Below are 23,110 nucleotides of genomic sequence, written 5' to 3' on the forward strand. Positions count from 1 at the left end.
CAGGCCCATAGCAACACTCTATACCCGTCTTGTGCTCCAAATAGCTGAAATCAATGAACTGATTTTGAACAGCTTCATGCAGACTCCAATTACCTCTCCATGCCCGGCTTTCTGGAGATGCTGATTTGATGCCTATTCTATCAACGGAGGATGTATCTTCTTCCCGTTAGAGGAAGTGTGATCTTTTTGCAGTTGATTAAGAGCAAGGGCAAGGTGATAATAGTAAAAATGGCAAATTAACCTTTAAGCCAAATGCTTCCCATCGGGAATTTAGAGCAAAGTATTCTGTCTGTATATAACTGAAATTATTATTTGTTTGAGTGGTGGCTAGGAGCAGACAGAGAGATTTGTGAGTGAAACCAGCTATCTTTGGTAGAAGTTTGAATGTATGCAACATGAAATGTGACTTTTTCCCCCTCTGATGATAGGGCGCAAAGAAAAAATATCTGCTGTGAATTCCACATGGTGTCAGGAAGGGCACCCGGCCAGTAAATGCTAGGTCCATTCAGTCACCCTGACTCTACCCTGAATTAAGGAATTAGAAGGTCATAAAAAGAGAGTTTTTATATAATATAGAGCAGTATTTCTCAAGCTTAGCAACTTTGTGTGGACTTCAACTTCCAAAATTCCACAGCCAGCATTTATACTGTAGAGTGGTAAAAATGTTGGACCATTAGCAGGGAGACTCAAGATGTGGTAGGGAACTGTGACTTTGGGCCAATCAGTCCAGCTCAGCCCATATCAGTGCCAGGTTCTGCAATAGCAATAAACAAAATGTCTTATTGTATCATGCGTTTTTACCTTCACCATAAAATCTAATGAGTACTGTTTAAAAAGAAGAAGAAGGGAATAATCTCTAAGAAACCCAAACCATTTCATGCATATATAAAGGAAAAGGAGACTGGAGTTGAAAGTGTATGGTTCTTTGCCGCCCAGAGTTGTTAGGAATTGGGCAACATATAGATTTAATAAAATAATAATGATACAGTCAACAGTGCCTGGTTCTCCTTACATCAAGGAAGACTGCAGCCTTACTATGTTATTGGGCATAAGCTTTTATTGCCCACAGCTGGATTCAAATTTAACTAGGCACATGTAGGTTTGTACTGTGCAAATAGCAATTCATCCAAATATCGTTACAGAAGGAAAACATGTCTCCATAGATAGTTTTGAATTGGCTTAGGGGAAAAGGATGAGAGCTAGAAGTGTTTAATTCTCTGTAGGATAGCTACAGATTTATACATCCTTAAACTGGAAGAAACTGACACTGGATCCAGTGAAAAAGATGTGACTGGAGCTGTCCTTATTTTGGAAATGCTATTTATGGAGCGACTCTATCTAAGGTGGAATGTGGTTGTAGAAGCTTTTCTCGGAATCAGGATGTAAAAGATCTACTCATAAAATAAGCATATTGGTTTAAAGACAGAGAAATCATTTTTGGCTCTTTTGTTTGGTTTAACCTATGTGAAGACTGTTTCTTTAGAGCTTAGAAGATAAGAAACATAACTGATGAGGAAAGGTGATAGCAAAAAATAGCCAATAAAATACATTAAAAATGTCTCCTTGTGTTCAGCTGACTCCTGGTGGCATCAGAGTGTGTGAAAGACAGAGTGTGGTATATGTATTTTTTCCAGAAGTAGTTTGCTATTGTCTGTTTTCTGGAACTGAAAGAAAGTGACTAACCCAAGGTCATCCAGATGGTTTTGTGTTTAAGGCAGAACTAGAATCCATGGTCTTCTAGTTTATAACCCAATGCCTTAACTACTACACCAAACTGACTCTCCTTTTTGACGTAATATTCATACTTGTGATGACTGTCCCTAAAAGGTTTGGAGACCACATAGCTATCAGAGTATCCTGAAGGGCCTCATTCTTGAAAGGCTAATTACCATAGAATTAACTCAGTGTAGAAGCCCCACACCTTAAGGTCCTTTCAAGTAGAAAATACTTTCAATACCAAAGCCAGGAGGGGCTGAACAAATATGCAGGAAACGGGACTAATATATAATCATTATACTGTAGGCTTCACCAAAGCTCTTCACCCTGGTTGCTGCCATGTGACAAGATGATCTCCCGTCACTTGGTCCAGCTCCTGCTGACCCAACAGTTCGAAAGCAGGAGACCACTAGTAAATAGATGGGTTCCACTTAGGTGGGCAAGTTAACGGGGACAGCAGAAGCAACCAAAGCTCTAGAGGGCTTATGGTCCAGAACTTAATGAGAATTTGCAAGTTACCTATTTCTATGAGGAATTGAAAATCCATATGTTGTATATAGACAGGAAGTAATAAACTATGCCCATCACAACTGATAAGTCCGAACATAGTAAATAATGGTTTTATAATTGGTATCATCCTAATTAACTAGTTATCTGCAAATTATAATTATGGTTATTGGACATAAAAATTAGGAATCCAAAGATATACTGTGTGACAAGCCAGTTAGATAAGTTTTGCAAGGAAAATAAAAACATCATGCAATTGAGAAATCAGGAAAGAACAGTCTAGCTGTTGGTAGGTCAGGATTAAATGTAAAACTGAAAAAAGTGTATAACAATATTCAGGCTGAACTAAAGACATAATTGTACTTAATATACATGTTTTCAAAACAGCACTAAGAGCTGAGAGATTCATGGAATATGGTACGCAGAGCTGCTCTTTGTAGATAACACAGGTCAAGTCCATATGGGATTTCAACTAGAATGTTCTCAGAGTGCCATCACATCACAACTCTCTACTTTGATCAGGACCTATGAAAAGTGGCTTTCTTCACAGACAACTTTTTTGAAGACAATCTGAGATCTTTCATATGGCAGCCTTCTGCTTTGGTCACTCCTCATCTTTTTCAGTTCAGAGACAGGGAGTTCCTGCCTGCTTCTCTGTCTCTGCTGGTCTTCAGTTTTCCCAGTTCAGTAATTCAAAGGATGGGTAAAGACAGCTCCCCAAGGAGTCTTAGATTCAAGTTGCTTCACAGAGGAGTTCAGTTCTTTTTCTCTGTGCTTTTCATCACAGATGCTATTGGCAATTCTGTCAGGAGAAATTGCAGTTTCAAGAGAGCAGTTCTCACCAGTACTTTGAAATGAGGACTAAAAGATATATGTGTATTGTGGTCCTTTTTCTACCCCCGCTCTCCATCCTACAACCTTTATTCTTTAAATAAATAAATATAATGATGTATTAATTGTGATCATAAATTTACTGTGTAATTTAATTATTTACTGAATTTACTGTATATCCCAACTTTGTCTCCAAAATTATGATCTGCATCTTATAGAAATATAATGAAACACACTTAACTGATTGATGGCATCTTGCATTGTGTTTAAGCTCGCCCTGTGTATTTTGAGACTTTTTTTTAACCTCTCCAGTAGTCAACAAAGTTTTTCTAAGCTATCTTGAAGTTATGTAGATATTCTTTAGATTATTATAGAAAGAATGGCAATTGTTCATTCTCTAAAATTAACTTCTTTATATTACATGTTTATTTCATGAGCACATATTCATATGCATAAATATCTACAATGAACCATGAGCTTTATATATGGCATATGCTGTATACTTTTCTGTTGTTCTGTAACCAAAGTTCTTAATTTTTGATCAGAAACAATCATTTAACTTCATGTGCTCATTCCATTTCCTCCACTAAATCTTAAGATGCAAATTGTAGATTGTAGGCTTTTAAAAGTTCAGTTGCTGAAGCCTAATAGATAACTCTTTTCATAAAACACTGTTAATATGGTCTGCATCCGATTGTAAAGCTAATTTTAATAGTGTTTTGTGCCAGCATAATTTCTGATGCCAGATTGTTATGCCAAGCATGAACTTCAATTTGAACTCCGTATTTTAACCCACAGTCCATAATTTTGCATTGGGTTCTACAAGTTCCCTTTGGCTATGGCAGTTTGAATGCTTCCACTTTCAAGGATCTAAGCCATAAATGTTTATTAAAAGAATCTATAATGAAATCATTTTTGTTATTTTTTTAATGGCTGCCTTGAGTATGTTGGATGACTGAACGCTGGTTGTTAATCATTAAGTACTCATGGTATAAAAACTGTTTGATAGTATTGCCATCTAGGGGGCTAAACTGGATTCTCCATACTGAAATAAACTGTAATTGAACAGGTGCTACTATTGACAATATGCATATGTTTTTCTTTAAAGCACACATGCTTCTGGGGCTTTTTATGAGAAAAGATATAGCTAAATATCCCGAAGTATTTATGTTTGTGTGTGTGTGTGTTGGAGTTCATTTCTTTATTCTCTTAATCTGTTCAGATCCCTGAGTTTTTAAGTGATCATAAAGGACTTTTTAAAACTAGGTCACCTGTCAGACGGAAAATGTAATAACCTGTAGTATTGTAGCACTTTGTTTTACATGTCTATTAGTTATTTGTAATCTCTATTACTGAGAATCTTGCTGTGACTGCTATGCAAATCACCTCTAATTTGAATCATCTTCAAGATTTGAAGAAAGAATTATTCGATTTGAGTTCGCAATTCAAGGGCACAGCAGTTTGATCCAAACTAAAATTAACATTAGATTTTTTTTAAAAAAAAAAAAAAACCTGCATATAAACTATAATGAGGAGGCACCAGAATGAAGACAGTCATTTTTGGCTCACTGTGATGAAGACATCACATCTGATAGATCCTTTGGAAACTATTAATCCTGCCAAGTACTGTTTGAAATGCTCAAGGATTTTCCTGCAATGCCTTTTTGATGCAAAGATATGAAAGGAGAGGACTGGCTTTGAGATGTCAGAAGCATTGGTATAGCTGTTGGCAGGTTTGGTTTCTTTGAAGGACCTGTCATCATTGACAAACTACAGCACTGCTCCTTAGGTATATAGGTCCTCATTTAACAACCACTTGTTCCATGGCTATTAAACCTTACAACAACACTGTATGAATGGTAGTTGCACTTCTGCTGGTTGCAGCATCCATGCAGTCACGTGATTGTGATCTGGCTACTTGGTGCTCAGCCTGTCATTATGATGTCTCAGCATCCCATGGGCCAGTGTGGACAACCTATATTAGCAGAATGAGCAGACACGGCTGGCATAGTGATATGCAATAGACACAGAGAGCTACAGAAAAAAGAGAGGCATTTTAGTTTTGCCAGACCCATTTTCAAGTAGTAAATGTTTAGTCCAGCACCTCTGAGTGTTGCCTTGTAATCCATTTAGTCATCCTCAGTCCCAGTCACAGAACATCAAAATAAAGTGTGAAACAAAGAGTGGGGGTCTTGAGCCCCTAAACTGAGACCTGAGCTGTGCATCCCAATCCCAATGTGTTTGCAAGACCAACATAGAAGTTATTCAATGGGTATGATTACAATAAAGAAGCTAAGAGAGGAGAAAATGAATGAATCCAAGTGCTAGCCTTGCCATTTTGGAGAGATACTGCTAGGCAGAGATCTTAATGAGATAAAAGGATAATAAATATCATTAGCCAGATGTTCCTTCCAATATAGCCGAGGTGGCGCAGTGGGTAGAGTGCAGGCCACTTCAGCTGACTGCTAGATCAGCAGTTCAGCGGTTCAAATCTCACCGGCTCAGGGTTGACTCAGCCTTCCATCCTTCCGAGGTGGGTAAAATGAGGACCCGGATTGTTGGGGCAATATGCTGACTCTGTAAACCGCTTAGAGAGGGCTGAAAGCCCTATGAAGCGGTATATAAGTCTAACTGCTATTGCTATTGCTATTGCTATTGCTATTGCTATAATATCAGAAAACCTGCAACAGTCACACCACTCAACTTACTCTGCTTCCCCACACCAAGGATCTCCACATTTTCTATTCACTGTCCTGCTAATGACAGTGGGACCTAATGAATTTGGTGGACAGAAGATAGTGGGCTACATATAGTTTTGAGATGCAAATATTTCCCTTGCAACTCACAGTATAAAGTTTTTGGGGAAGTATAGTCAAAAGACACAATTGTGCTGAAGCAACCACAATTTTCCCAAATTTCATTCTCACCAGAATGATAGGTCTGGCATTCTTTAAGTATTGATTCAATTGTTGCCCTATACATTCCAGTTTTGCCCAATTAAAGGTTAAAAACAAACGGATATAAGAATTTTAATAGGGTTTACATGTATATATTACAAGCTAAATAGATTTCAGCATTTTGAGTAGATATAGTCACAATGGGACTTTTAAACCTTTGTTTTTCTTTGGTCAGTTTAACGATCTAGCTGGAGATTTTCCAGCTTGCTTTTGCTAATTAATTTCAAACTTGCCTCTTGTATTTTCCTTTCATTGTTTTTAGACCACAGGCTTGGGACCTGCAGCATTTCCATTTTTTCCTCTTCATTGGAAATCAGAAGTGGCTTCAGCACTGTTTCTCCAAAGAGACAAGGAAAAGCAGCACTTGGAAAAAAATAAATTTTGTTTTAGGTTTTAATTTGAGTTTCCTGGTTTATAATAACAACAACTCCTACACGATTTTCAGTACAGTGAATTTTGAAGAAAATAAAAATAAATTGAGCAATAACAAAAGAAGAGCAGTCTTGTCCCTAGATCTTAGATTGAGCAATTTTGGGATCCTCTCCATAGGTATAATAAAAATAAAATCTGTAAATCTCACTAGAAAAATCTTCCCCGGAAGCATTCTAGGATTGCAGTAAAGGAGAAATACACAGTTCTCTCTAACCTTTACCGAACTTAATGGGTCTTTTAAATAAATGTGAATGGAATGAATTTAAATGAAAGTCCATTGACATCTGCATCCGATTGATAGAGTGATTTTTGCAAATTTAAGTCTATTAGCTGAGGAAGTTTTACTCATCTTTCCAAAGTATGAAAAGCAAAAATTCATATTTAGCCACCACAACCCCTTGCATTCATCATTATTATTCTCATAGGAGCTTACCTTCTTCAACATGAGAGGGGTAACAAATAATTGTCATTGAACAGTATATTTGTAATCAGTCATGGTGGGTTTTGAGCTTTAATATTCAAAATGGACATTCAAATGCTATGTTATATTTATCTAAAATGAAAACTCATTGTTGTGGGAAAATAACTATTAAATATTTATTATGTAACTTTTAATATTTAAAAAAAGATTATTTTTCTGCAAAAAAAGAGATTATTTTTTCATCTTGCCGCTTACCAGATATTTAAATATTTAGCAGCTTGGAAGTGTGGCTTTTAGCTACTTAACTAAAACCAAGAAATTGAGTCTTTTTTTAATGAAGTAATCATAAGGGGATGTATCTAATCACCATCAAAGGGAAAGGTGTGTAAAGAATTCTAAATGCAAATATTATGAAAGAGTTGAGATGTTTTCTTTTGGTAGAAATGTGCCAGAATTACAGATGATTCTGAAGCCAGTTTTGAATGGGCATTAAAAATGTCAGGAGACTCTTTGCTAAATGTGCCCAAGTAGTAACTCAAACATGCATTTCCATGAGCCTACGCAGTTGCCAAAGGTACCCTAGAAAAGGCACACTTCATTTAAGGAGCTGCAAAGAGGTATAGTGAGGCCACCCATACAGGATTCAAAGCATCCTTACCCACTTTGGTTTCAAATATACACATTCCTGGCCTGGACTTTCAGAGGTTCATCTCTCAGGAGAGGGCCTTCTCTCACTTCCTTGTGAACTGTACCATTTAGTCTGCCATCTGAAAAGAAAGTGAGTGTCAGGCCTGCAGTCATATTCCTTTCTGGATCTTTGCCCACACTCTTTCTTATTTTCTATGCTGTTTCATTAGTGGGGAATTGGGAGGGGGAATAGTAAGGAGAAGAATGTGATGTTGTCAAAATGAAATTCCTTTCTAGCATCCAAAGTCCTCCTTTGTCTTTGCACCTCTGCGCCTGACTGGAACTGGATGGGTGGAACTGCCAGCATGGCAGTGGAAGATTGGACCATGTGATGGATTTGTGGGTGTGGGGGCAAGATCACAAACTTTCATATTCGTGTTTTCACAGATGTGCCAACATGACTCTCTTAATAAATTGGAACTTTGAGCAATACTTTGTTTGGGACTCTGATTTAATTTTGGATGTTATTTGGAACACTGACATTAACCCGAATCTCCCTTAAAATACTTAATCAGCTATCCCAAGCTTGGGAAGCTGTTAGGGGTACTGAATCCCAGTTCTGACCCAACCTTAGGCAGTACAAAATTTCAGTGAAGATGGAAGAAGAAAAGAAAGCAGTGACAGTGAGACCTTCTTCTTCAGCCAAGTCACTTAAATCAATCTAATAATTGATTGACTGATAATGTGTCATCAAGTTGGTGTTAATTCTTAGCAACCACATAGATCGATATCATTTGTCAGTGATCAATGATCTGTCCCTAACCTGATTCTTTTAGGACTCCCAGTGGAGTTGAACAGTATTTTAAACCATTTTTATTTAGCTTTTAGATGTTTACATTTTAATTTAGGGTGTTACTGATGATGAAGATACACTGCTTCATATTTTTTTAAAGCCCCAGAAAGCATAGAATGTAATGGGAGAAGAGAAAAATTATGTAGCATGATGGTGGCAGAGAATAGTAAAACAGAATAATTTTATGACCAAAAACTACATTTTTGACTCAAGACCTACAGACATTAGTGGAGTCCATTCAATATTACTGTATATGCTTATGAGAGTACATTGTAATCAATCTTATAAAAACTACTTCCACATAAACTCTTTTATATGTCTAGTTGATAGTGTAGGATATATTTTTTTTGAAAATGCTTGATCTTCAGGCAAATCACACATCAAAATCACAAGTTTGTCTCTTTTATCTACAGGGAGAGATGTATCAAACTTACTTGTTTGGTTTGAAGCCGTATACAACCTACTACATTCATATTGTTGCTGTCAATAATGCTGGCCAAGTTGCTAGTCCATGGACTTCAGTGCGCACCCTGGAAGCTTCTCCAAGTGGCCTAAGCAACTTTACAGTGGACAAGAAAGAGAACGGCAGGGCATTATTACTCAGATGGCCAGAGCCTTCCAAACCCAATGGTAATATTAAGGTAATTGAATCTTAGTTCATCAATGTGGAACATAAACACTGTGGAGAAAGTCGTGATGTAAAAGTCATTAGTGCTTTAGTATATTATGAATGTTTTAATTTGCAATACTGCAAACCTTTAATGTAGAACTTCATGAGTTCTTTCAATTGTAGTTCACTTATAATATAGTGATAGGTCATACAATGGCATCTTGGTACTCCTCATTAATTGATGCCAAGAATTACAATAAGTACCAAAAATGATGAGAACCAAACAAATTTTTCCTATAGAAAATAATAGTGAATCACAAAGCAGCCAATACTAACAAGTTCTAGCTTGTGCTTTGAGTACCAAACAAATGATGAGTACTAGGACAAAATGTTCATATTAAAATGTATTGAGAAGTATTTGTATCTTGTATTTTGTAAATCTTGCCTTTTTTATATAACTTTCAAATAAGGAAAAAAAAAAGAGAACCAGGTCATCCCCTGAAGAGGAGAATATGTAAACACAACAACGGATAGAGTGGATGGAGGGAGGAGTAGAAGGAAAGATAGGAAGGAGAAGAGAAAGGAGAGGAGTAGGAGAAAGGGAAAGGCAGAGGAAGAATGGGAGGGAATGTAAGAGTAGGAAAGAGGGGAGGGATGGGAAGAAGAGGGGAAGGGTAAAGGGGAGGAAGGGGAAGGAGAGAAGGGAAAGGAGAGGAGGAAGGAAGGAAGGAGAGAAGAAAGAGAAGAAAGGGGGTAGGAAGGAGGGAGGGAAGGAGAGAAGAAAGGAGGGAAGGAAGGAGGGAAGGAAGGAGGGAAGGAAGGAGAGGAGAGAAGAAAGGAGGGAAGGAAGGAAGGAGGGAATGTAGGAGAGAAGGAAGGGGGGAAGGAAGGAGGAAAGGAAGGGGGAAAGGAAGGAGAGAAGGAGAGAAGAAAGAGGGAAGGAAGGAAGGAGGAAGGAGAAAAGGAGGGAAGGGGGAAGGAGGAGGGAAGGAAGGAGGGAAGGAAGGAGAGTAGGAGAGAAGAAACGAGGGAAGGAAAGAGGGAGGGAGGGAAGAAGAAGTAGGACTCGTTGTAGATAAGATGGATCTATGGGATGGTAAGAAAGCAATCTCAAGTATATTGTCAACTGTAGGGAAAAAATTGTTATAAATACATATTATTAATAAAAAGAAATAAAAAAAATGTATTGAGAAGCTTCTTGGATAAGAAGCAAAACGTCAAGGAAAAATAAAGAAAGTCCAAATGCCTTTTGAAAAAGCACCTTTGAGATAACCATGACATGGATGATTGAGAATCTCCACAGACCTCCAATCATTACACTTATGTAAAAGAATCATCTGTAGGATTTAAAGACTTACCAGTTTTAGTTAGCTTATGTTAGTTTATGTTAGTCTAACATCTGTGAATATGTCCTTGTTCTGGGAAGCATCTTCAGGATACTTTCTGCTGTATGTGTTTTTTCCTTCTCCCCTCTGCTGGTCTTTATCAGGAAGGATATATTGTATTATTTTACCCTTTTTACTAGAGACTTTCATTTTAAAATAAAGATGACACTGTTAAAATATACTTTTTTTTAAAAAATTGAAAATATGTGATTGCTTTTAGCACCTTAGAGATTTTTCACAGTCCTTTGCAATGGTCATTTAAAGCCTTAACCCCAGCCCTTTTCCTCATTTAAAAATCAAGACTTGGTTTAAAAATCTATCTATCCATCCATAATTAAATCAGACTGAACTAAGTAGATCCTTCTTAGAGCTTTTCAGTACTGCCAATATAAGACATTTTCATGTCTTTTTTCCAAGCAACAGGATAGCAATTCATCTAAAAGGTCAAACACTGAGCTTTCCAGTATCCTCAGAAATAATCCAAATCTAATGCTTAGCCCATTAACTTTGGATCTATATGTACATCTTGATTTTCCTCAGTGAGTCCTTCAGTTTTCAGCATTAAAATAATGTTGAGTATATAATGCAAGCGTTCTCAGCCTATTGAATCTAGTACTTAATGTACTGGCCCTTGAATGGGAAAACCCAAGTTGTAGCCCTGCCTTAGGCACAAAGCTACCTGGGTGATTTGGTGTCAGTCACTCTCCCTCAGCCCTTGGAAAAAGACAATGGCAAACCACAGCTGAAAGTGTTGACAAGAAGGAACTAGCCTACAGGAATTAACACTAACTCAATGCAGGGCTGTCTTAATGCATGGGCCTTATGGGCACTTGCCCATGGCCCCCATACTAGGGGGGCGGCAATACTAATCTATGTATGTTAACCCTTCAATGCACCTTGTATCAAGTAAATACAACAACTGTATGGCTTACTGAGTATTATTGTATTTTTCAAGCCTTGTGTGTTGTTCAAATGTTTATCACATTGATTAGCTGTTGCTGCACAACATATCTTTAATGTTCCAACATCAAATATGTTTAATTTTATTGACCATTTACATTTTTATTCCAGTGAGTAGTTGTCATGGGGGCCCCACTACACTGCTTTGCCCTGGGCCCATAATGCTGTTAAGACAGCCCTGATTCAACAGTGCCTGCATATAACATGTGCACAAAAGTGAGCAGAGTAAAACTTTTTTCCCAAAGAAAAGAGAGGTGGGTAGGAGGCGAAGCATCAAAATGAATACTTTCTTCATGCTTTTTATTTTCACTACTGGATCTTTAATGAACCCCCTGTTTTTACAATATCCAAAGAGCAGCAGGGATGGGCTGCCAATGGAGCCTATGAAAAGTTATTATACCTATTTGGGAGGTTGTAGTAGTTTAAAAAGTTGCCTGATGAGGCGACTAATGGTCTTGCTGCATTTTCTTTCAGATTTACAATATTTTCAATGATGGTAATCTAGAATATAGTGGTTTGTCTCGTCAGTTCCTCTTCAGACGTCTAGAGCCCTTCACTGAGTACACTCTCCTTCTTGAAGCTTGTACAGCAGCTGGTTGCACTCGCTCTTCGCCACAGCAAATTTGGACAGATGCAGCCCCTCCTGCTTCTCAAATGGCTCCCGTGATCCATTCGGTGAATGCAACCAGCATTGAACTAAGCTGGTCTGAGCCAATTAATTCAAATGGAAAAATAATGCGCTATGAAGTTATTCACAGACACACCAAAGAAAATGCTTCAGAGGAAAATAGCACAACAGAAGAAGAGGACATTGTTTTCACAGAATATAACACTGGGAGTAATGCATTTGTATATCATGCTCAGCATTTGCAGCCATGGACTACATATGAATATAAAATACGTGCCTGGAATTCAGCAGGCTACACTGATAGTCCTTGGTCTGCTGCAAAAACCAGCCAAGCTGCCCCAGAAAGCATGGCTGCTCCCATGTTAACTTTTATCCCTCAAAATCCCAGCAAAATGTGGATTTCATGGTCACTCCCAGAAAAAAGCAATGGTGTTCTGCTGTCATATAAGCTCCAAAGAAATGATGTTCCCTATCCTTTTAGCTTTGATGCTTCAACCTTCAATTACACTGATGAAGATTTGCTTCCATATACAGAATACAATTATGTAATAACTGCTTGCACCCAGGGAGGGTGCTGCTCTAGTGACCATTCCAGAATTCGGACATTAGAGGCAGCTCCAGCAATAGTCAGCCCTCCTACTCTAGAAGGTATACATTCAACCCAGATTAATGTATCTTGGTCACCACCCCAAATTCAAAATGGTGAAATCATAAAATACATTTTAAAGCTGAATGGTGAAGAACAATATGTTGGAAAGAGTTTATTCAAGACAGTAGTGAATCTACAACCTTATGCTAAATATGACATCACATTGGTTGCCTGTACCAATGGAGGCTGCACTGCTAGTGCATCCCAATCTGCTTGGACAATGGAAGCCCCTCCTCTTAACTTAGATCCCCCTAAGTTACTAGTGACAGATTCAGAATCTCTAGAAATTACATGGAAAGCTCCCAATAATCCAAATGGTAAAATCCAGATTTATGAGCTAAGGAGGAATGGATTGCTGGTTTATTCAGGTCTAGATACACACTATAAAGACTTTATGTTAACTCCTGGAATGGAATACATCTATACTGTTACTGCAAACAACAGCCAAGGGAGTGTCACCAGTCAAATAGCTAAGTTAAGAACTGATCCTTCTGCCCCATCTGGAATGTCTCCACCTCTGTTGCATCCATGGACCTCACAGACAATTTTGGTTATTTGGGATCCTCCAGCAAAGATTAATGGTAACCTGATCAATTATACTATCATTCTTCGGGAGCCTATTAAATCACAAAAGAAAGTGATTTATCTGGATTCATTCCATGATTCTTTTGGAAGACGATCTTACAATTTAACAGAACTAAAACCTTATCAAAGGTAAGTTGTAAGCATATGCTGTAATGAGTAAATGAGGAGCAAATTCTTGTACTTTAGAACCTAAATTGATTTCTCAAGGCATAAGATTAACTCACTGCATCCATGAAAAAGCTGGGAAGTACATGCATATTCATTTGTCCATTGTAAGAATTGTTTACTAAATTTACTTAGTCAATCAGGTTGTTTTTCTTTTATAGCTAGCCTGTGCCAATCTAACAAATTAGTATTGTGTTATTTTCTGTCCAGATGAAAGTATCCCAATATTTTCAGTTCATATGATTAGATTCTTATTCACCAAAAGATATTAAATTACAGTCCAGTCTTTTTAAGGAATGCATTTCTTCTTTGTTTGAATATCTGCAAACTTAAGTCTTGTGGAACATATATGCACTTTATGTTACCTTTATATGTAGTGCAAAGCCTAGATTCTACTGCCTCATTTGTGGTTTGTGTTTGCAAAGGTACGAAGTACAAGTACAAGCTTGTGGTCTTCTGGGCTGCATTCACAGTGAATGGTCATCCGTACAAACTCTTGAAGCACCCCCTGAAATACAGCCAGCTCCTTTCATAGATGTCCAGTCAAGTCCTGATGGATTCCAGACTGTTCTTTCCATTGTGTGGACCGGCCCAAAGCACCCAAATGGAGATATCTTACATTATGAGCTTTATCGAAGACAGTCAGTACCCAATCAAAACAATGTCAGCCTTGTTTATAATGGTTCATCCACTTCATTCAAAGATGACACACTCTTGCCTTTCACCGAATATGAATATCAGGTATGAAAATGGGAGATTGCTGTGAATATTTCTGGGCATCTTGCTGGGAAATTCTCTTTATCAAATAGTTAATATACAATATCTTAGCAATGATATTATTCGCTCTAAGAACTGTTAGGGATCACAGTGCTTCGAGATGGCATAGCAATTTCTCTTTATACATGAACTTGTTTTGTGATATAGTGAAGCTGACAGATTCCCAGGGGCATGATGCTGAATGGATATGAGTGCCTTCTACTCCAGTTCTGATGCAGATGTTACTCTTTTCTGCACAGGGTCTAGACATATACAAATTGGGGAAGGGGGAGTTGGTGTGTATCTATTTCTCTGTCTTGTCTTGTTGACTGACTTAGTCCCAATAAAGAGTACTTCAGTTAACATATTATCTGAGTGATATAACATATCCAGAGGCCTCTTAGACTTGTCACAACCAAGATGTAACAATGGTTCCTTAATTCCAGTAATTATTCCTAGTGTTTTTTGAGCTGGATAATATGGGACCTTGGGAACTTGGACAAGTTTTTTCACCAAACATTTTTGGATGACTCTTGTGATTCTGCATAATTACATGTGGGGTATAGATGGCTGCACATGGCAAGTTTCAGAGGAATGCTTGATATCACGGGAAAGCCTCTGATTCATCACTGATGATGGCTCTTCAATTATTTGCTTTCCTATTTCTATTGATGCCATTTTCTTTGAGCTTTGACAAGTTAACAATTAGAATGCTTTCTGGAATTCATTATTCACATTAGAGGCTGGAATCTGAGAGAGAGGGGGGAGGGAAGGAGAGAGGGAGGGAGAGGGGGGGGAGAGAGAATGAATATACTTCAATTGATGAGTTTTATGCAGTTGTAGCAAACTCACGCAGGCAGCAATACCAGAAGTTTTATGAAATCTTAGCAAACTGTAAGCTGGCTGGGGGAACTAAATGATATTTACATATTTTCCAATTGGCCTAATCTCTGACACTATTGCTAATACTTATGACAATCTCTGACCTTTTAAGCAAATGATGAGTTTTCTTCGGAAAATGTTATTAGTATATATTCAGTCTTCTAATTTTAATTATTCAAATGATAGAAATCTAGATATTTCTTCTAGCATGACTCCTTTTAAAAGTATTTACATCGGCTGTAACACTCTGTATCAAGGACAACCTATCATTTTGCACAATGCTGTTCCCAAATGTCATATTGAACAATAAAGTAAGGCCATATTTAGAAGAGATTTACATTTTTCAAATTTAGGCTTAAGCAAAAATGCAACTATCTACCTTGGTTCTGAATTACTTGAAAATTTTTACTGCAATTAAACCCATTCTTTTCAAAGATTTCACTCAAATTTAGATTTTACTAAAATGACACATTTGAAACTATCAAACATTCTGAACTTGCCAATAATTGGGGAGGGTTCTGGAAATACATGTTCACATGTTATACAGAAATAAGAAGTTTGATTGCATTGTATGGCATCCACAAAGTTAGATTTTAGCTGAAACTAATAGAACACTGAATAAGAGTTCAAATAAACTGCAAGCCATTGCTCACTTATTTTTGTTTTTTTCTTTTATTAATCAAGTCTTTATTAATAGCTACTTTGAAATTAGTCAGTGATGCACTAAACTAGTGATGGGGAACCTTTTTGGCACTGAGTGCCCAAACTGGAACATGCTTTCATGTGCATGCACCACAGCACCGGAAATCCAAAAACCAGCTGGCACACATGCCTGTTTTTTTGGCTGTTTTTCAGGCTGTTTTCATTTTCAGGTCGTTTTTAGGGCTGCTTTTGGCTTGAAAATGTACCCCCAAAACAGTCAGAAAAACGGTCTGGTTTTTTGGCTGTTTTGGGGGCCATTTTCAAGCTGTTTTCTGGCACTCTGGCACCTATGAAGATCAGCTGTGCATGTGCGCATCGAAAACCAGAAGAGCAGCTGGCGATGGCACACATGCCCACAGAGAGGTGTCTGTGTGCCACTTCTGGCACGCATGCCATAGGTTCGCCATCACAGCACTAAGCCATATATGTTATCAGTTTTATTCTAAAATGGAGATGTCTATGTGAAAGGAAAAAAGTGTGCCTGTATTCTTCTTTCGCAGATGTCATATGTAGCATCCCTCAGGGAGCTATTCTTAGACTTACTATTGTTGACAATATATTTATATTGCTTGTGAGACATCTAATTCATAAGTGTAGGAATTGACTTTTGATGAAACCCAGATTTATTTTTCATTAAGTATCATATTGATTCTTCTGCATCTCTCTCAGAGCCGTGTTTGTTGGCTATAAAGTTGTAAATGCAAGTAAATTTCCTGAAATGGAAAGAAGGCCTTTAAAAAGAATGCTGTCAGTCTTCAGAGTCTAGCTTGATGTTTCTGACATTAACAATACAACTGAGGTCAGAAATGAGTTCCACCACAAAACCGCGTTCGACTAAAGCACGCTCGACGAAACCACGTACCTGACGTCATCACAGCGCGACGAAAAAAGCACGCTGTGAACGCTAAAGCTAAAATTAACCCCTAACCCTAAACCTAACCCCCCTAAACCTAACCCTAAACCTAACCCTTAACCTAACCCTAAACCTAACCCTAAACCTAACCCTTAACCTAACGCTAAACGTAACCCTAACCCTTAACCTAACCCTAACCCTAACCCTAACCCTTAACCTAACCCTAAACCTAACCCTAACCCTAACCCTTAACCTAACCCTAACCCTTACCTTAACTGGAATCGGCTTGCTTTCAAAGCGCTTTTTAAAGCACCCTTTTTTCTCTGCGGTCGCTGTTGTCGCGCTGCTGATGACGTCAGCGACGCGGTTTAATCGGGCGTGCTTCAGTGGACCATGGTTTTGTCGTGCCACGCAGAAATGAGAGTACCATGTTTCCCTGACTCCCAAAATAAACACTTGGCCTTATTTTTGGAGAGGTCTTATTATTTTTGAGGTGCAGGAGGTGGCGAGCGTGGTCACCTCATGGCTGCTGCTGTGTTGCAATATTTGGGGGGGTTATTTTGGGGGGAGGGCTTATTTTAGAACATGCGCTCAGAAGCTCGATTGGGCTTATTATCCGGGGAGGTCTTATTTTCAGGAAAACAGGGTATCTTTTCTTTTTTTTATTTCTGAAGCTTTAACAAACCCTTTAATCCAGGGCAGCACAAGAAAGATCTTAGGATGGAACAATTCTTTTCACATCAAGGACCCCCAAGTTCAGTTTTGAAATCTCCAGTTAGAAAAGAGAGGTGGACAAATTACCAGGCAACATGGTGGTCATGTCAACTACATTAAATTGGAAGGAGAAAAATCCTGACAGAATTTGACACCTATTCCGGGAAAGCATACTTACAGATAAATTATTCAAAAACTAAGGTGGCAGTATTTACTAAAAGACCAAATAGACCTGGATGGGCATTAGATGATAAGGAGATAGAACAAGTGAGTTCATTTAAGTATTTGGGTATTGGGTTTAACTGAAATGCTATCATGGGAAAATTGATATAGTATCAACAAGAATAATAGCCATGAAATAAATGAGAACCATTTGTTCTTTCCTTACTCAAAGATACAGGTATGTAAGCTTAAGTATCATTTTTTAAAAGATGGGCAAGGAATGTCATCTTATTTATAGTGTCTTACATCCCATTCTCTGAGACAAGCTTTTCCAGAACTTTCTTTTCAAATAATGCCAATAGCCTATTCGGATAGAAGATACAAAGGTTAATCAACTACATATTGTTTATGTATTTATAATAACTCACAAGATTGCTCAGAATTTAATTTGACTCCTAAAATCCAAAGACTATCTGGGATATTTTCTAAAAAAGCACAAAGAATTGTAATCAGTAATTGCAATCTAGAGATCCACTTACGGTACAGAGATCAATGGTCATGCTCAAGGGTTCAACAATTTAGTTTGATAATGTGACAGAATACAAAAATGAATGCAAATCCTATACAATATGCTTTGATTTAAGAATGTTTCAGTTAGATACTAATCATCAGAGCTGTGGTTCCTGTCTACCAAAGAAGGGCCTTTTCATTGGTGGCATCTGATTTATGGAGCTTTTTTGGGGGGGAAGGATTCTGCATAATTGTTTTTATATTGGATTTCAGTTCAGGAAATAAATGAAACTATCATTATTTATTCAGATATATGAAGCACCATGGGCAGTGTTTAGCTTCAGGATTTAATGTAAAGGTAAAGGTTAAGGTTATCCTGGCACATATGTGCTAGTCATTCCTGACTCGAGGAGATGGTGCTCATCTTGGTTTCAAGAGCCAACATTGTCTGAAGACATCTCGGTGGTCATGTGGCTGGCATGACTAAATGCCGAAGACATACCGAACATTGTTACCTTCCAATGGTTCCTATTTTTCTACTTGCATTTTTACATGCTTTCGAACTGCTAGATTGGCAGAAGCTGGGACAAGTAATGGGTGCTCACTCCGTTGAATGGCACTAGGGATTCAAACTGCTGACCTTTCTGATCGACAAACTCAGCCTCTTAGCCACTGAGCCACCATATCAGGATTTAATGACAGTGGTCTAAAACAACAGATTTTTGATATTTTGCTGGCAACCATGATTGGTATCTTCAGAGGCAAGATGATCTACTATGCAAACCACAGGCAACTGAGCAGGGATTGACTGAGCTCCTATTTTTATAGCTGTTTACTCTTTGCTGACTACTGATTGTCTTTAATCAAGCTGATTTCCGATTGATGCAGCTTAGTGTGGGCTGGTCTCTAAGATACATCAGAGAGAGGCAGAAACAGGGAGGGGAGAAAACAAAAACCCATTTGTGTTCATCTTTACCCTTTTCAAATCTTTGTACAATAATGAAGTTGGTGATTAATCTTTGCACAATTGCTCAAGTAAATAAAAGTCCCTGTTTAAGTATGATAAATTCATACATACAGATACAGTAGTTATGAGCCTGCTAATTCTTCATTAAGGCAAGACCTCTTGGGTTGTTTATTTCTGACGTACTCGAACACTGTGATAGGCCTGTCTTTTAAAAAGACATTACTGTGAGTGCCATAGGAGTCTATATATCCCCTGGCTGTTATGTGAATTGATATGGTTTCCTTGATTGTATCTTTTTATTTATACCGCATAATTTATGAGCTCTGAAAAGCAAACTAAAATGAGTGATGACTAACTACAGCCAAAGTAATAAATCAGCAGGCCTGAAAGAAGTAGTGATTTTGATCGAATCTATTGAATTAACTGTTGCCCTTAGTCAGTGCAGGTATTGGAAAGACCTTTTAATATCTGCTTATTTCTCTCCTGGGAGTGTTTTAACCATCTCATTATGTACCAATAGGAACAAATTATTAAATTGTCTGTCTTTTGGAGGTAAACATCCATGTTAGTTATGGATGCAATGAAATATTTAAAAGGAACAAAAGTTGTCTGAAGCTTTGATTTACTTTTTATATTTTTTTAAAAATGTGTTTTTAATCCCTCTGTCACAAAATCAACCAATTGTAGAAACTTTTTAAAGGGTTTTTTTTTTGTCTTAGTATGGCATTTATGTCCAGAGTTCAGTCACCAGGTTTTATTGTCTGACAGACAAAAGTTTCCTTTTTTTTAATCCAAAAAACTTAGCAGGATTAGATACTGAAACACAGAAGGTTTTAATTACAAGGCAATTTTGTTTAAATAGTGGGACATTAAATGCAAGAACATAATCTACAATGATTTGGATACAGTAAAAATTTTTACCATGTCACCTTCATACATAAATGTTCCAGCTGATGCCATTGTTTAGAAAAGTGAATAGTTTGATTCCTATGAATTTATATTAATAATTGAATGTGTGTGATTCTTGAATATTACACTTTTGTTTCTGAGCCTGGAAATTGTATGAAAAGGTTTCATTTTTAGTAACTTTTAACTTAGCTAATATTGCAGTGGTATGTTCTCATGATCTGGCACTGCCTTTTACAATGACAGTGATTTTGACAATGCTGAGTTGTTTTGGGGTTATACTTAAGGTACCTTTAATATGTCAAAGTAATGCCTCACTGGGAGTCCTATTATTACTGTGGTTCATCACACAGCCAGCCAGGTTTTTAGACTCGATTTGGCATTTTTATTTATCTATTGAGTCCTTCCCAAGGACCTGGGATAGACAGATGTTTGATTTATGGAATTAAAGATATCATCTTAGAATGTAAACTATTCAAAGGAAAACCATCTTTTGCAATTGTTATTCCTCCTCTTCCTCCTCCTCTTTTCAACATATAATTAATTTTCTTGTACTCTACTTTCAGTCTCAGGCAATGTATAAGCATACTGTACAAGTCACACAATTTACTTAAGAGTCAATAATTCCACAGTATGATCCCTAAAATTTTAAAAAAAATGGCCATCTTTTTGCAATTGAATAGTCTTATGACTTCAACAGAATACTTTAAATATGTCATTCAGACATCAGTTGCATAGCTGAGGCCACTAAAATTGGTTTCTTTTCTTGAAACTTCTAGCACCTATGATTTACTAGTGGCTTCTCAGCTGCAGTTGAAGCTAGGTCCACAGTAATAAGGTCCATTACATAGTTAAAAATCTTCATTTATGAATGTATTTAAGACCTTTGGCTTCGTTTCCAACTTGGAATAAATTCAAATTTTACAGCAGAAAATTAGGAGATAGCGTAAGAACAAGTTTTCGTATAGTTAGAACTGCTCGCCATGAAAGCTTACTAAGGAATACTTAATACTCAAAATCACACATACAGTCCGCTTGTATTGCCATTTAGATCTATCATTCTGATTGATCACTGTGTGCTTCACTATTATTGAGTCTAATTTAACCCTATATATTCACACATCCATCTATTCCATCTATTGCTCCTGACATTCTACAAATTACTTACTCATGCAAATCATGACCTCAGTCAACCTTTTATGATATTCGTGTTTAATTATACAAATGGTCTTTGATAAATAAGATTAAACATCCTCCCATATGTTTATTCTCTCCTTGATGAAAGTAAAATTTAATTTTCATGCAGATTTGTTGCAGGTCTTCTTTAATAACTGCTGAGTTTCATATAGTGTGCAGATCACCCTGGTTTTGTGAAGCTGACAAAAACAAAGCCATTTCCAAAGAAGAGCTTTGAACTAGACACTTTCTTAGCTATTACATCTTGGAATTTTTCCTATGTGCATTGATTAAGGTATCATAAAATTCTTGCAAAACCTTAGTAAAGATTTTATCTTAGGCAATATATTTGTTGCTTTATTATAAGTTTAGCAATATTATCAGTTTATTACATGTTCAATGTAATCAGATGAAGATGAATAAACAAAATACTAAGAGTAGGCTGAATATACTGATTTGCTAAGTGCATACAGATATTTATGAAGCTTTTAACACATATTATTTATATGTTTATTCTATTTAAATGTTAATAACATGGATAAGTTTGATTAATGGGTGCTGCATCCTTAACATTTCACATACAACTGAGCTCCAGCTCTCTTATGATCTCCACATATTTTTTTACTACTGCAGGCACTCTGGACTGAGTATGTTATCCTACTAAAGGAGGGTTGTGACTTGAGCTGACTGACCTCATGCAAATGATCAGGAATGGTAGAAGGTTTACTGCACTTCTATGTTATAACCTTTCCATGCTACTCAGTGTAACATTAAATAATTCAGCAGTAAATTGAATGAACATTGAACGAACATGAGAGATTGCTGGACTTGATGACTGTGAGAGCTGTTAAGTCTTTCACAGCCTGCTGTGAATGCTCCAAAATTTGGGGATCTCAAGAAAAGACTGAACAGCCATTTGTACAGAATAGTATGAGAATTCCTGCACTGAAGCTAGACTAGAAAATCTTCAAGGTCCCCTCAATCCTCTAACTCTATGATTCTAAGGTAATATCTGTGGTAGCGTTTACTCAGATAGAAAGTCAGTCCTGAAAGTTGTTCATGTGATATCTTAATCAAATGTTGACATGTATGATGATCCTTTAAAATTGTACAATCCTTAAATAAATTTACTTCTGTTTTTATTTTATTTTATTCCCTAGTCCATTGGCTACCAAACCATTGGTTTACAGTGAAAATATAAAATCACACTTACCAGTGTTATTAATATTTAAATATAATAATAATTTTAAAAGAGCGTGTCAAGTTTCTTTTGGCAGCACTTCAAGTATTGGATGACTGCTATCATGTCTCCTCTCAGGCTTTTCTTTGTTAAGCTAAACACAATCAGTTTCTTTAGCTGTTCTTCATATATTTAGTCTCCAGAACTCTTATTATCTTTGTTGTTCTTCCATGTACTCCACCTAGGGCTCCAGCATATTTTTTGTATTATGGTGACCAGAACTGGATGCAATATTCCAAACATGGTGTCATCAGAATGGTATTATCATTCCCTGTGATCTTGATACTATCCCTTTGTTGAGGCTGCCCAGAATTGCATTGGCTTAGTTGGCAGCTGTGCCACACTGCTGACTCATATTTAAAGACATCTAGATCTCTCTCCCTCCCTCCCTCCCTCCCTCCCTCCCTCCCTCTCTCTCTCTCTCTCTCTGTGTGTGTGTGTGTGTGTGTGTGTGCATTACTACTGTTGAAAAGCTGCCACTTATTTTGTACCTATTTGGCTTTTCCTGCCTAAGTGCAGCACCTTACTTTTTTTTTAACCACTGAACTGTATCTTGTTAGATAGGACCCAATGCTCCAGTCTATCAAGATACTTCTGAATTTTAAGTCTATCTTCCAAAGTGTTAGCAATTCCTGTCCCGTTTTGTATCATCCTCAAATTTACTGAGCATCCCTTCAATCCACTCATTTAGGTCATTTATGAAGATGTTGAAGGTCACTGTGCCCAAGACAGAAACTTGAAGAACCACACTACTACATCTCCATGTAGATGTAGTTTCATTAAGAACAACATGAGTTAAGTTGATCAGCAAATCCATCTGATAAAACAATGTTGGATAAGCAATATCCTATATCTTATTAAGAAGTAGGCTGTGGTCTACTTTATCAAATGCCTTACTAAAATCTAAATGTACTAT

At 37.3% G+C, this 23,110-nt stretch overlaps 1 protein-coding gene across 1 annotated transcript in view; it reads left to right on the forward strand.

Moving 5' to 3' along the window:
• The window catches only part of USH2A (usherin), a 517,131-nt gene that overhangs the window by 473,748 nt on the left and 20,273 nt on the right, over positions 1-23,110 (forward strand). Inside the window, 3 exon segments of the mRNA XM_032216063.1 lie at positions 8,758-8,985; positions 11,774-13,290; positions 13,752-14,067. Coding sequence (XP_032071954.1) covers positions 8,758-8,985; positions 11,774-13,290; positions 13,752-14,067 — 2,061 coding nt within the window.

This window comes from Thamnophis elegans, chromosome 4, assembly GCF_009769535.1.
Source record: "Thamnophis elegans isolate rThaEle1 chromosome 4, rThaEle1.pri, whole genome shotgun sequence".
NCBI classification, from domain to species: Eukaryota; Metazoa; Chordata; class Lepidosauria; order Squamata; family Colubridae; genus Thamnophis; species Thamnophis elegans.